This window comes from Artemia sp. Qi Xiang Cuo, chromosome 16 (assembly GCF_049724085.1).
Source record: "Artemia sp. Qi Xiang Cuo chromosome 16, ASM4972408v1, whole genome shotgun sequence".
NCBI lineage: Eukaryota > Metazoa > Arthropoda > Branchiopoda > Anostraca > Artemiidae > Artemia > Artemia sp. Qi Xiang Cuo.
In genome coordinates this window covers 51,086,938-51,100,273 of record NC_142809.1, presented here as the reverse complement: position 1 = coordinate 51,100,273, position 13,336 = coordinate 51,086,938, and the positions used below count along the sequence as shown (strand labels likewise).

Sequence of the window (13,336 nt, the reverse complement as noted above, 5' to 3'; positions counted from 1 at the left end):
TTTTATTTTTTTTCCCAGAGGCACTTAATATGGAAGGGGTCGTCGTAGAAACTTCAAATGGGGCTCATTCAATTGGAAATCGAGAGTTCTAGTGCCCTTTTTAATAGTCGAAAAAGATTGGAGGGCAGCTAGCCCCCCATCCACCCACCATTCCCCCAAACACATCCAATCAAAATTTTTAGACAGCCATTTTCTTCAGCTTAGCTGGTTTACTGATAGAAATTATGTTTTTAAAAAGGAAACTCACCCACTACCCTCGGGACAAGGGATTTAAGTTATGCCCTGGGGGCAGATAATCTTTTTGCAAAAGGCTTTGTCTTAGAAAACTCAAAACAGAATCATTCGATTGGACATAAAAGGGCTAGTGACCTTTTGATTAGTTGAAAGTGATTGGTGTGTAACTAGCCCCCCTCCCCCCCCACGCCCATCATTTCCCCACACACATCCAATAAAAATTTTCAGATAGCCAATTTGTTCAGCGTAGTTGATTTCCAGATAGAAAATATGTTTTTGAGGAGTACACTCCCCAAAAACCTCAGGGCAAGGGTTTTATGTTATACCATAGGGGCATATAAGGTTTTTATAGAAGGCGTTGTCGTAGAAACTTCAAAAAAGGCTCATTCGATTGGAAATTCAAAAAGCTAGTGCCCTTTTTAATAGTCGAAAGTGATTGGAGGGCAACTAGCCCCCTAGGGCCATTATTCCCCCAAACACATCCATTCAAAATTTTGAGATAGCCATTTTTTTCAGCGTAGTTGATTTCTAGATAGAAAATATATTTTTGAGGAGGACACTCACCCACAACCCTCAGGGCAAGGGTTTTAAGTTATACCCTGGGGGCATATAAGCTTTTTATAGAAGATGTTGTCGTAGAAACTTCAAATCGGGCTCAATTGATTGGAAATTAAAGGGCTAGTGCCATTTTTAATAGTCGAAAGTGATTGATGTGTAACTAGCCCTCCCTCCCCCCACGCCCATCATTTCCCCAAACACATCGAATCAAAATTTTGAGATAGCCATTTTGTTCAGCGTAGTTGATTTCCAGATAGAAAATATATTTTTGAGGAGGACACTCCCCCACAACCCTCAGAGCAAGGGTTTTATGTTATGCCCTGGGGGCAAATAAGGTTCTTATAGAGGGCGTTGTCGTAGAAGCTTCAAAAAAGGCTCATTCGATTGGAAATTCAAAAAGCTAGTGCCCTTTTTAATAGTCGAAAGTGATTGGAGTGTAACTAGCCCCCCCTGCCCCCCACGCCCAACATTTCCCCAAACACAACGAATCAAAATTTTGAAATAGCCATTTTGTTCAGCGTAGTTGATTTCCAGATAGAAAATATGTTCTTGAGGAGGACACTCCCCAAAAACCTCAGAGCAAGGGTTTTAAGTTATGCCCTGGGGGCAAATAAGGTTTTTATAGAAGGCGTTGTCGTAGAAGCTTCAAAAAAGGCTCATTCGATTGGAAATTCAAAAAGCTATTGCCCTTTTTAATAGTCAAAAGGGATAGGAGTGCAACTAGCCCCCCCCCCCCACCACGCCCAATATTCCCCCAAACACATCCAATCAAAATCTTGAGATAGCCATTTTGTTCAGCGTAGTTGATTTCTAGATAGAAAATATATTTTTGAGGAGGACACTCCCCCACAACGCTCAGGGCAAGGGTTTCAAGTTATACCCTGGGGGCATATAAGCTTTTTATAGAAGATGTTGTCGTAGAAACTTCAAAACAGGCTCAATCGATTGAAAATTAAAGGGCTAGTGCCCTTTTTAATAGTCTAAAGTGATTGGATTGCAACTAGCCCCCCCCTCCCCACGCCCATCATTTCCCCAAACACATCCAAGCAAACTTTTGAGATAGCCATTTTGTTCAGTGTAGTTGATTTCCAGATAGAAAATATGTTTTTGAGGAGGACACTCCCCCAGAACCTTCAGGGCAAGGGTTTTAAGTTATGCCCTGGGGGCATATAAGGTTTTTATAGAAGGTGATGTCGTAGAAACTTCAAAACATGCTCATTCGATTGTAAAGTCAAAGAGATAGTGCCCTTTTTAATAGTCGAAAGTGATTGGAGGGGAACTAGCCCCCCCCCCCACGCCCATCATTTCCCCAAACACATCTAATCAAAGTTTTGAGATAGACATTTTGTTCAGCTTAATTGATTTTCACATAGAAAACATGTTTTTGAGGAGGAAAATCCCCCACAACCCTCAGGGCAAGGGTTTTAAGTTATGCCCTTGGAGCATATAAGGCTTTTATAGAAGGCGCTGTCATAGAAACTTCAAAAATGGCTCATTCGATTGAAAATTCAAGGGGATAGTTCCCTTTTTAATAGTCAAAAGTGATTGGATGGAAACTCGCCCCCCCCCCCCCCCACGCCCATTATTCTCCCAAACGCATCAAATCAAAATTTTGAGATAACCATTTTGTTCAGCGTAGTTAATTTCCAGATAGAAAATATATTTTGAGGAGGACAATCCCCCACAACCCTCAAGGCAAGGGTTTTAAGTTATGCCATGGGGGCATATAATGTTTTTATAGAAGGCGTTGTCGAAGAATCTTCAAAAAAGGCTCATTCGATTAGAAATTCAAAGGGCTAGTGCGCTTTTTAATAGTCGAAAGTGACGTTATCTGGGCCATTTTGTCCAGCGTAGTTCATTTCCAGATAGAAAATATATTTTGAGGAGGAAACTCCCCCACAACCCTAAGGGCAAGAGTTTTAAGTTATGCCCTGGGGGCATATAAGGTTTTTATAGAAGGCGTTGTCGTAGAAACTTAAAACAGGCTCATTCAATTGGAAATTCAAAGGACTAGTGCTCCTTTTAATAGTCGTAAGTGATTGGAGGGCAACTAGCCCCCCCACGCTCATCATTCCCCCAAACACATTCAATCCAAATTTGAGATAGCCATTTTGTTCAGCGTAATTGATTTCCAGATAGAAAATATATTTTTGAGGAGGACACTCCCTCACAACCCTCAGGGCAAGGTTTTAAATTATGCCCTGGGGGTATATAAGGTTTTTATAGAAGGCGTTGTCATAGAAAATTCAAAAAAGGTTCATTCGATTGGAAATTCAAAGGTATAGCGCCCTTTTTAATAGTCGAAAGTGATTGGAGGACAACTAGCCCCTCTCCCCTACTCATCATTCCCCCAAACACATTGAATCAAAATTTTGAGATAGCCATTTTGTTCAGCGTAGTTGATTTCCAGTTAGAAAATATGTTTTTTAGGAGGACAATCCCCCACAACTTTCAGAACAAGGGTTCTAAATTATGCCCTGGGGGCATATAAGGTTTTTACAGAAGGTGTTGTCGTAGAAACTTCAAAAAAGGCTCATTCGATTAGAAATTCAAAGGGGTAGTGCCCTTTTCAATAGTCGAAAGTGATTGGAGGGCAACTAGTCCCCCCATGCCCATAATTCCCCAAAACACATTCAATAAAAATTTTGAGATAGCTGTTTTGTTCAGCGTAGTTGATTTCCAGATAGAAAATAGGTTTTTAGGAGGACAATCCCCCACAACCCTTAGGACAACGGTTTTAGGTTATGCCCTGGGGGCATATAAGGTTTGTATAGAAGGCATTGTCGTAAAAACTTCAAAAAAGGCTCATTCGATTGAAAATTCAAAGGGCTAGTGCCCTTTTTAATAGTCGAAAGTGATTGGAAGGTAACTAGGCCCCCCCCCTTCACCCATCATTCCCCCAAACACATCCAATCAGAATTTTGAGATAGCCATTTTTTTCAGCGTAGTTGATAGAAAATATATTTTTGAGGAGGATACTCCCCCAAAAACCTCAAGGCAAATGAAACTCAGAGAGGAGAGAAACTAACAAAATGAAAAATAAAATCAAAAAGGGTGAAAAAACGAGGATTTTTTCAGCCAGTGGCGAACCATGAAGATGACAAAATATAAGCAAATATTTCGACAAGTACCTCCACCAAGTCGCCCTCAGTGCTAAACAAAAAAGAAGAAAAAGAAAAAAACGAAAATCTAACCTTTCGAAGTTTACTTTACAAAGACAGAACAGACACTGAATAAAAACCAGACAGGAATCAATGAAAATGAATTTACCAAGATGATTGGGCAAGGATCTTTTGCCTTGCAATAGTTTTAGCTGGTCTACAATTTTGGTTTTCATTAGATATGCAAATAGGTTCTTTTAAGTTATACCGGATGAAAATATTGATTGAGTCCTTCAAGATTAAACTATCGTAAATTGGGCTTAATGAAATATCTCCAGTATCCCTATATATTGCTAAATTTTGGTTCATATATTTTTTATCTCAATTACCTCTTTAAAAGTTTGTGGTACGCCATTTACAGTTGATATTAAAGTTGCCTCGTCAAACAGAACTAGATGGGTCGGATTTTCGTATATCCGTATATCCTCGTTTTTTCACCCTTTTTGATTTTACTTTTCATTTTGTTAGTTTCTTTCCTCTCTGGGTTTCATGTCATGTATAGCCTATGTGGTCTAAGAATGTATTTACCTCAAGGCAAGGATTTTAAGTTATACCCTGGGGACATATAAGGTTTTTATGGATGGCGGTGTCGTAGAAACTTCAAAAAAGGCTCATTCGATTGAAAATTCCGAGGGCTAGTACCCTTTGTAGGAGTCGACAGTGATTTGAGGGCAACTAACCCCCCTCTCACACCCACCTTTCCCCCAAACACATCCAATCAATATTTTAAGACAGCCATTTTATTAAACGTAGTTTTAAGTTTAGGAAATTAGGTCTTTGAGAATTACAACTCCCCCAAAGCCCTCAAGGCAAGGGTTGTAATTTAAGGATTCTCCGAATCCTTCATATTATTTCTTATAGATGGGATGCTCTTATAAACTTTAGAGAGGGCTCATTTGATTGAACATTGAAAGTTCTTGTTCACTTTTTAAGAGTCAAAAGAGATTGAAGGGCAACTAGCCCCTCTCCCTACTCCTCGCCCTTAACGCACCAGACAAAAATTTTGATAAGGACATTTTGTTAAAATAGTTCAAAGTTCTGATAAAACTCCGGTGTCGACACAGCCCACCAGGGCCCGGGGATAGGCGTTACAATTTATACTCTGGGGGTATATAAACAATCAAATAATCATTAAATAAAAAATCAATGGAAACAAACATACAATAGATATTAATGTAAATTTATAAATAAATTCAGTTTTTTAAATTAGTTTTCTTATATTACTAAATTTTAGTTAATAGAAAACTAAAGGTCATAAAGGCATTAAGGTTTCGATGTTTTATTGTTTTTTAGTTGTGCACTAAGATTAGTGAAAACAGGGCCACCAACGGGAAGGTTGTGCACAGCCAGCCCCGTCCGTCCACCCTTTAGGATTAAACCCGACTCCCTAATATCCTCCCATTTATAGTGCAAATGTGATGATAGCCTTATATAGTGCTTGTTAATTGTTATCTTTTTTGTAAAGTTATTTTAGTTTTTTAATTAATTGTTTTCTGTTACTAAGTTTTAGACAATAGAAAACAAAAGGTCAAAAAGACCATAAAGCTTTAATGTTTTATTGGGTCTTTTTCTAAATACTCCTCATTTTGTTGTGTAAAGCCAGCCCTGCCCGCCCACCCCTTAGCATTAAACCAGACACCCTGATATCCTCTCATTTCCAGTGCAAATGGGAGGATATGTCTGTCCCACCCCGTAATATCCTCGCATTTGCAGCGCAAATGGCAGGATAGCTCTGTATACTACTTCTGAATGGTTATCTCTTGTGTAAATTTATTTTAGTTTTTTAGATTAATTTTCTTATGTTACTAAATTTTAGACAATAGAAAACTAAAGGTCATAAGGGCAATAAGGTTTCGATGTTTTATTGTTTTTAGTTGTGCACTAAGATTAGTAAAAACAGGGCCACCAACGGGAAGGTTGTGCACAACCATCCCCGTCTGCCTACCCTTTAGGATTAAACCCGACCCCCTAATATCCTCCCATTTATAAGTGAGGATAGCCTTATATAGTGCTTGTTAATTATTATCTCTTTTATAAAGTTATTTTAGTTTTTTTAATTATTTTTTTTCTGTTACTAAGTTTTAGACAATAGAAAACAAAAGGTCAAAAAGACCATAAGGGTTTAATGCTTTACTGGGTCTTTTTCTAAAAACTCCTGATTTTGTTGTGTACAGGCAGCCCTGCCCGCCCAACTCTTAGCATTAAACCTGACGCCCTGATATCCTCTCATTTCCAGTGCAAATGGGAGGATAGGTCTGTCCAACCCCGTAATATCCTCCCATTGGCAGAGCAAACGGCAGGATAGCTCTATATACTGCTTGTGAATGGTTATCTCTTTTGTAAAGTTTTTAGTTTTTTAGATCAATTTTCTTTTGTTACTAAGTTTTAGACAATAGAAAACTAAAGGTCATAAGGGCAATAAGGTTTCGATGTTTTATTGTTTTTTAGCTGTGCACTAAGATTAGTGAAAACAGAGCCACCAACGGGAAGGTTGTGCACAGCCAGCCCCGTGCGCCCAACCTTTAGGATTAAACCTGACCTTCTAATATCCTCCCATTTGTAGCGCAAATGTTAGGATAGCCTTATATAGTGCTTGTTAATTGGTATCTCGTTTGTAAAGTTATTTTGGGTTTTTTAATTAGTTGTTTTCTGTTACTAAGTTGTAGACAATAGAAAACAAAAGGTCACAAAGACCATAAGGCTTTAATGTTTTATTGGGTATTTTTCTAAAATCTCCTGATTTTTGTTGTGTACAGACAGCCCTGCCCACCCACCCCTTAGCATTAAACCCGACGCCCTGATATCCTCTCATTTCCAATGCAAATGGGAGGATAGGTCTGTCCAACCCCATAATATCTTCGCATTTGCAGTGCAAATGGCAGGATAGCTCTATATACTGCTTGCGAATGGTTATCTCTACTGTAATGATATTTTAGTTTTTTAGATTAATTTTCTTATGTTACTAAGTTTTAGACAATAGAAAACTAAAGGTGATAAGGGCAATAAGGTTTCGATGTTTTATTGTTTTTTAGTTGTGCACTAAGATTAGTGAAAACAGGGCCACCAACGTGTTTTTGTGTACAGCCATCACCGTAAGCATTTTTGCTTACGTAGGTATATATGTAGCATTTTTGATGCATAAGGAAGTTATCGAGTATTTTGGATTGCAATAGGTTGCATACGTTGCGTCAAGACTGGGCTGGGTAATTGTAGGCAGAGAAAAGACAAGACAGATAGTCCAAGTAATTGAGGCAAATGTTTAAATGGCTATGGCAAGAGTAAATGGCAGGAGTATGAATGACTCTCTTATTTGACACATACTTGTCAGGTTAGTTTTTGGTAAGGCATGCCTGCCTAGAGTCTTAGGCATGCTGATCAAGAATTTAAAAAAGAGGCAAACAAGGCACACCCGCCTATGGTCTTAAGAAGGTTGACCAAGAATTTAAAATTGACATAGGACCATAAATTTGCTTGAAAAATACAGGCAAAACAATCGTTTAAAGCCATTTTTATCTTTCAAATAGTACCTATTCGTTGCCTAAGCTTTTAGTAGCCTCTGGTCTTTCCTTCCTGTTTTGCTTTAAGGGCTCATTTGTGCATTAAGATGATAGAGCGATGTAATAGACACGGGTGAAGCTTCAACGTTTGTCTGTTGCCCAGCTACGTAGGTACATTTTGTAAGCCCTCCCTGCTAACAATTTTAAGATTTTCCAGGGACATTAATTCACAAAATGAAGGGAGGCAATGATTTAACTATTTTAAAATGAAGACTAAAGAATGTATTTCTTATGTTCGAAATCCGTGGAATATATTCCAGCTAACGTGTCTAATGACACAGTGACACTTTTATTTCGTTTAATCAGTTGCAGTAAAATTCATACTTACGTCATTACTCCACGTCGAAACAGTTCTGAAATAAAAGTGGTAAGCTTTAAGCTAGAGAAACTAAAAATAATTGTTTCTCAGGAAACTTAGCATAATCATAACTTTGTCAACAATTTTTTTTTAGTTTACATATAACGCTTAAGCGACTCAGTGGCAGTGAAAGAGGCAAATAAAAAAGTCTTTCTAATATCTAAAAGCCCGCCATGATTGGTATTGTGACTGGTTTTAATTGACGGATAACGATTGTCTTGAAATTAAAGGAGAGATAGTAGGAAGAACACAATGCAGGATAGAATAATAAGGAAAAGAGAGACAAAATGCTAAGAAGAGGCGGGTATGACTATGGACTGTTCGAATCATCTTATACATGAATTAAGACAAGGTGGGATCTGTTTTCCGTAATTTTTGCATAAACTTCTTAAGATATATACACCTTATGACTCTTGTTGCACCATTCATGGGGAGGGTCAGTACGGCTTAAATTTGTCAATTGAAATTAAGATCAAAGGTTTAAGGCAAATTGTTAATTTGTAAAAATTCTCATCATAAAATGCAGCGCTAGTAGAAAGAGCCTAAAATAACGAATTTCGAACTTGTTATAAGAAAGTATACTTTCGATATATTTTCCTATGGACTTGAAAATTGTAGGCGAACTGATCATTAAAATAATTTTATTATGTAAAATAGAAAGTTCAGATAAGCAAATTCTTGAAATCAGGCAGTACCCTTCTCTTGCCCCGAAATGACGAACCTGTGTGTGACTTCAAAACCAGTGACCAATTCATGTACACCTTAACGAGATGGGGAAAGTAAAACAGGATCGCTAAAGTTATTATGCAAACTGCAAAAATAATTAGGGTAAATAGTTTTAATTTTTTAATCAAAACTAGAAAAATACCAGAAAATGTGTAATTTGTTTCACCTATTACTTCATACCTTCAATTTTAAACCTTCAACACGTGATTTGCTGTTCCTTCCTTTAGATACATAATATCAAAATGAATTTTGAGGATTTTGCGCAGAAGTTTGAGGCTCTCTATATGGAGCTCAGAGGATTAGTCACCCTATCAGAGCTGCCAGCCACTCATGTAACTTCACAGAAAGTTTCTGAATTGAGAAGATTATATGACCGACTGGATATTGCGGCTTCTAATATGCCTAATCGTTTTGCTGCCAAAGAAAAGACGCGAAAATACTGGACAGATCTGATGAACTTGGATGGTGAGATCAAAGAAAGAAGAAGACAGCAAGAAAGAGCAAGTCTTTTGGAGGAAAGTTCTTTAGCCCGACGCAAGCCTGAAGAAATTAGGCTCAATGTAGATGCTGAGCTAGAATACCGACAATCAGTTGATAGGACTAAGTCGAATCTCGACAGCATGATCGAAGCTTCACAGGCCATGGTTTCAACCTTGAGAACCCAGAGAGTTACTATAAAAGGAATCAAGTTACGTGCCCTAGATGCTGCCAATTCCATTGGAATGGGGTCTACCGTAATTAGATTAATAGAAAAGAGAAAGATAATAATATAAGAAATACATGATTACAAGAATCAATATTTTACGATAAGCTACCTTTTTCTATAACACTGTAGTAGTAATTGTTATTTTTAACATTATAAAAGAATTTAGATATAGGTATGTAAAATGCAGTAATTCTTTTAGTGGTTTTTAAATTAATCCCTTAATAAAATTGTAGTGGTATACAAGTGTACTTATTGCGGTTTTAACGAAAGGGTGAAGTAAAAAAGAAAATTATGAACCCTTGATTATTGCAAGCTGGTAAAACCTCTTTTTTTTGGAGAAAAGAAGATGTCAAAAACGGTAGAGCGCCTGCTTAAGCAGGATCAGTTACTCATCCATTTATTTTATGGGCTTTTAGTGCGCATTCTCCTCATATTATGGAGCTATATCCATGACATTTATATTGAACCAAAGTATACGGATATTGATTATGTTATTTACACAGGTGCAGCCAAGTACATTACAATGGGAGAGTGACCATACAAACAGGAAACTTATCGATATACCCCCTTGCTTTCACAAATCCTAACAGCCAATGTGTAAATAAGTAATGCATGTGGAAAGATTTTATTTGTTATATTTGACATAGTAATTTCATGGCTTATTTTTAAATCCGTAAGGTATCCAGAATATCGGCTAATCAGTGCGTTAATATGGCTTTACAATACTGTGGTTATAGCTATATCCACAAGAGGAAGCTCTGAGTCTGTTATCGTTTTTTTTAGTGCTGTGTAGTGTGTACTTTTGGAAGCGAGAGGAGTATTCGTTAGCTGGCTTTTTCCATGGGCTGGCTATCCACTTTAAGATATATCCTCTCACTTATTCTCCTCTAATATACTTTGCACTGGGAAATTGTATTTTAACAGTGAATAGAAGGCAATCAAAGTTTCTGCTAATGACTATTGTCACTTTTCTCTCATTCACTGCTTCCTATTATAATTTTTATGGATGGGAGTTCTTAGAGGAAACTTATTTTTATCATGCATATCGACCAGATCCAAAACACAATTTTTCAGTTTTCTTGTATTTTGGATTTTGCATAATCTTTTATGCGCACAGATATTAAAGCCTGGTAAGTTTTGAATTTGGCATGTTTATCATTGTTTATTCTTTTGTCACTTTGAATGAGGTTGTTACCACGCATTGATTAGAACGTATACGTATTAGAAGAAAAGCAAAGTGTTTTCATTGGGAAGTTTTCCAGGATTTATGGTGTTATGCTTGAACTAAAAAAACGTACTCCTGCAGTATATTTTACAAATTGATACGGACTACTGGAATCAACTTAAAAGAAAACTGGTTCCAGAAACTTCCAATCTGAGAAGATACTTTCTCGGTGGCCCCAGATTAGGGAGGTGGGGGGGGGGTGGGAGAGGAGGAGAGTACCTGCTTAGATTTTGAAAAATTAAAAAGAGATTTCTGGTTTTTCCTACTCATGTTATGGAAAATCAAATCTTTATTACGGAAATAACTTTAATAATATTGATGCAAAATTAATTCCTAAAATATTTGGGCAAAAGGGGTTGGCTACAAAGTTTTAAAAAGAGTATTTCAGCTAACTGTGGTAACTTTTTTCTTACATCAAATTCAGAAATGATGAGGTTATCCCTTGAATACAATCAACTGTAGATCAATCCGGTGAAAATCAATCATAGAGATAATGAAGAGTATTGTCAAAATTTACATTAAATTATCATCAGAACATATGAAGGACAAACAAAAATGATGTGGCTTTTCGCCTGAATACTATCTAGGCTGCATCAATCCTGAGAAACATCAAATACAGAGCTAATGAAGAGTATAATTATAATTACATCAAATCAGTCTCTTGGAAACAAAGAAACAAATACAGGAGTAATGATTTGTATCGTAGAAATCACATTGACAAGGTCACTGTTTAGAATATGTTGAAAAGAAACAAAGGGATTGATTTTTCTCGTAAGAAACAGAAGAGAAACATATCGAACAAATTAATCAAATTCTACAATAATTTTTATAGAAGTTGCCAGTTGACGAAAAAACATTTTCGTCAACCTGTGTCAAACATTTCTGAGAACATTTTTTTATTTTAGTTCTCAGTTCAGGATCGCTAAAGTTATTATGTAAACTGCAAAAATAATTATGGTGTCTGAGCAATAGTTTAAATTTTTTAAGCAAAACTAGAAAAATACCAAAAAATGTGTAATTAGTTTCACTTATTACTTCATATAAGAAGTAATAACTGAGTGTAATATTTATAAACGTTTGTCCGTCGTCAATATAATTTATTTTAATTTAGTTTTCACTTCAGGATTGTTTAAGTTCTCAGTTCAGGATTGCTAAAGTTATTGTGCAAACTGCAAAAATAATTATGATATCTAAGCAATAGTTTTAATTTTTTAATCAAAACTAGAAAAATACCAGAAAATGTGTAATTAGTTTCATTTATTACTTCATACCTTCAATTTTAAACCTTCAACACAAGATTTGCTGTTCCTTCCCTTAGATAAATAATGTCAAAAGGAATTTTGAGGATTTTGCGCAGAAGTTTGAGGCTCTCTATATGTAGCTCAGAGGATTATTCACCCTATCAGAGCTGCCAGCCACTCGTGTAACTTCACAGAAAGTGTCTGAATTGAGAAGATTATATGACCGAATGGATATTGCGGCTTCTAATATGCGTAATTGTTTTGCTGCCAAAGAAAACACGCAAAAATACTGGACAGATCTGATGAACTTGGATGGTGAGATCAAAGAAAGAAGAAGACAGCAAGAAAGAGCAAGTCTTTTGGAGGAAAGTTCTTTAGCCCGACACAAGCCTGAAGAAATTAGGCTCAATGTAGATGCGTAGCTAGAATACCGACAATCAGTTGATAGGACTAAGTCGAATCTCCACAGCATGATCGAAGCTTCACAGGCCATGGTTTTAACCTTGAGAACCCAGAAAGTTACTATAAAAGAGATCAAGTTACGTGCCCTAGATGCTGCCAATTCCATTGGAATGGGGTCTACCGTAGTTAGATTAATAGAAAAGAGAAGCGATCAGGACATGACAATTGCTCATGACATTCATTCGTTGGCTGCATTCTTGTTTTTGTTTTTCTCATTCTTCTGATTGTATATTTCTGAAAAAAAAAAATGACAACGTGATTGAAATTATTCGAGTCTTTGAGGACTGCGATAAGAAAAATATTTATCTTCCGACGTTTGTCATTGTAGAACCTGCTGAGGTCCCCTATGTTCATGGCGAAGTGTCCGCCGTTCTTACTAGACAAATGACCCAAATCTTAAACGGTTAGATGCCTTTATGAATCGTAAGAATTTAGATATATCCTCCGTGGCCCAAACTATAGATGATCCTGAAAAGTCATCGTATGCAGTTATAGTGAAAAATCCTCCTCGTGACCTAGACAAGCCTGTTCTCAGAAACGAATTTCTTAGAAAGGTATGTGGGAATTTTTGTGATAAAATTGTCGAGCTAAAGCCAAATGAAGTAAACTGGCGTGTCGTCACTGCCTCAAAAGCAGATGCAGAAGCTTTGCTACAGCCTCTTGCGAGCGGTAGCCCAAACGTCGAGGCCAAGATTAAAAGTAGTGCCTACTTCGGGATCATTAGAGGCGTCCTGGTTGATTTTCTATGATGATATACGAACCCTAATTCCTAATTGCATTGTTGCCAAGCAAATTGGTCACTCCCGCTCGTTCAGGTTGCAGTTCGAGTCAAAAACTGATTTAATGAATGCGATAGCGAATCCGCCAGCGATTGGTTTCGAGAAAATTTAGGTTTCAGAGTTTTTATTTCTTCCTCCAAGGTGCTACAAATGTCAAGCCTATGGGCATATTTCTGGCACGTGCAAGAACTCTTCTATTTGTTCAGTTTGGTCCCTATTCTAGACCGAAAAAATAGGCACTATGTAAATCTACTTATCATCCCTGCTATAGCTACAAGTGTCCCATAGCTCAGTCTCTGCTAAAACAGATTTGGAAATAATGCTGTGTT

At 37.1% G+C, this 13,336-nt stretch overlaps 1 protein-coding gene and 1 pseudogene across 1 annotated transcript; both read left to right on the top strand.

Annotated features, from left to right (window-relative positions):
- The first annotated feature begins 8,836 nt into the window (after positions 1 to 8,836).
- Positions 8,837 to 9,835, top strand: LOC148943065 (putative Golgi SNAP receptor complex member 2). The gene is made up of 2 exons (XM_089102429.1): positions 8,837 to 9,354; positions 9,673 to 9,835. Exons 1-2 carry the CDS (start codon positions 8,837 to 8,839, stop codon positions 9,833 to 9,835), a joined length of 681 nt encoding a protein of 226 aa, XP_088958555.1.
- A 572-nt stretch (positions 9,836 to 10,407) lies between these two features.
- LOC148943064 (putative Golgi SNAP receptor complex member 2) lies at positions 10,408 to 12,466 on the top strand (annotated as a pseudogene).
- Positions 12,467 to 13,336: the final 870 nt, after the last annotated feature.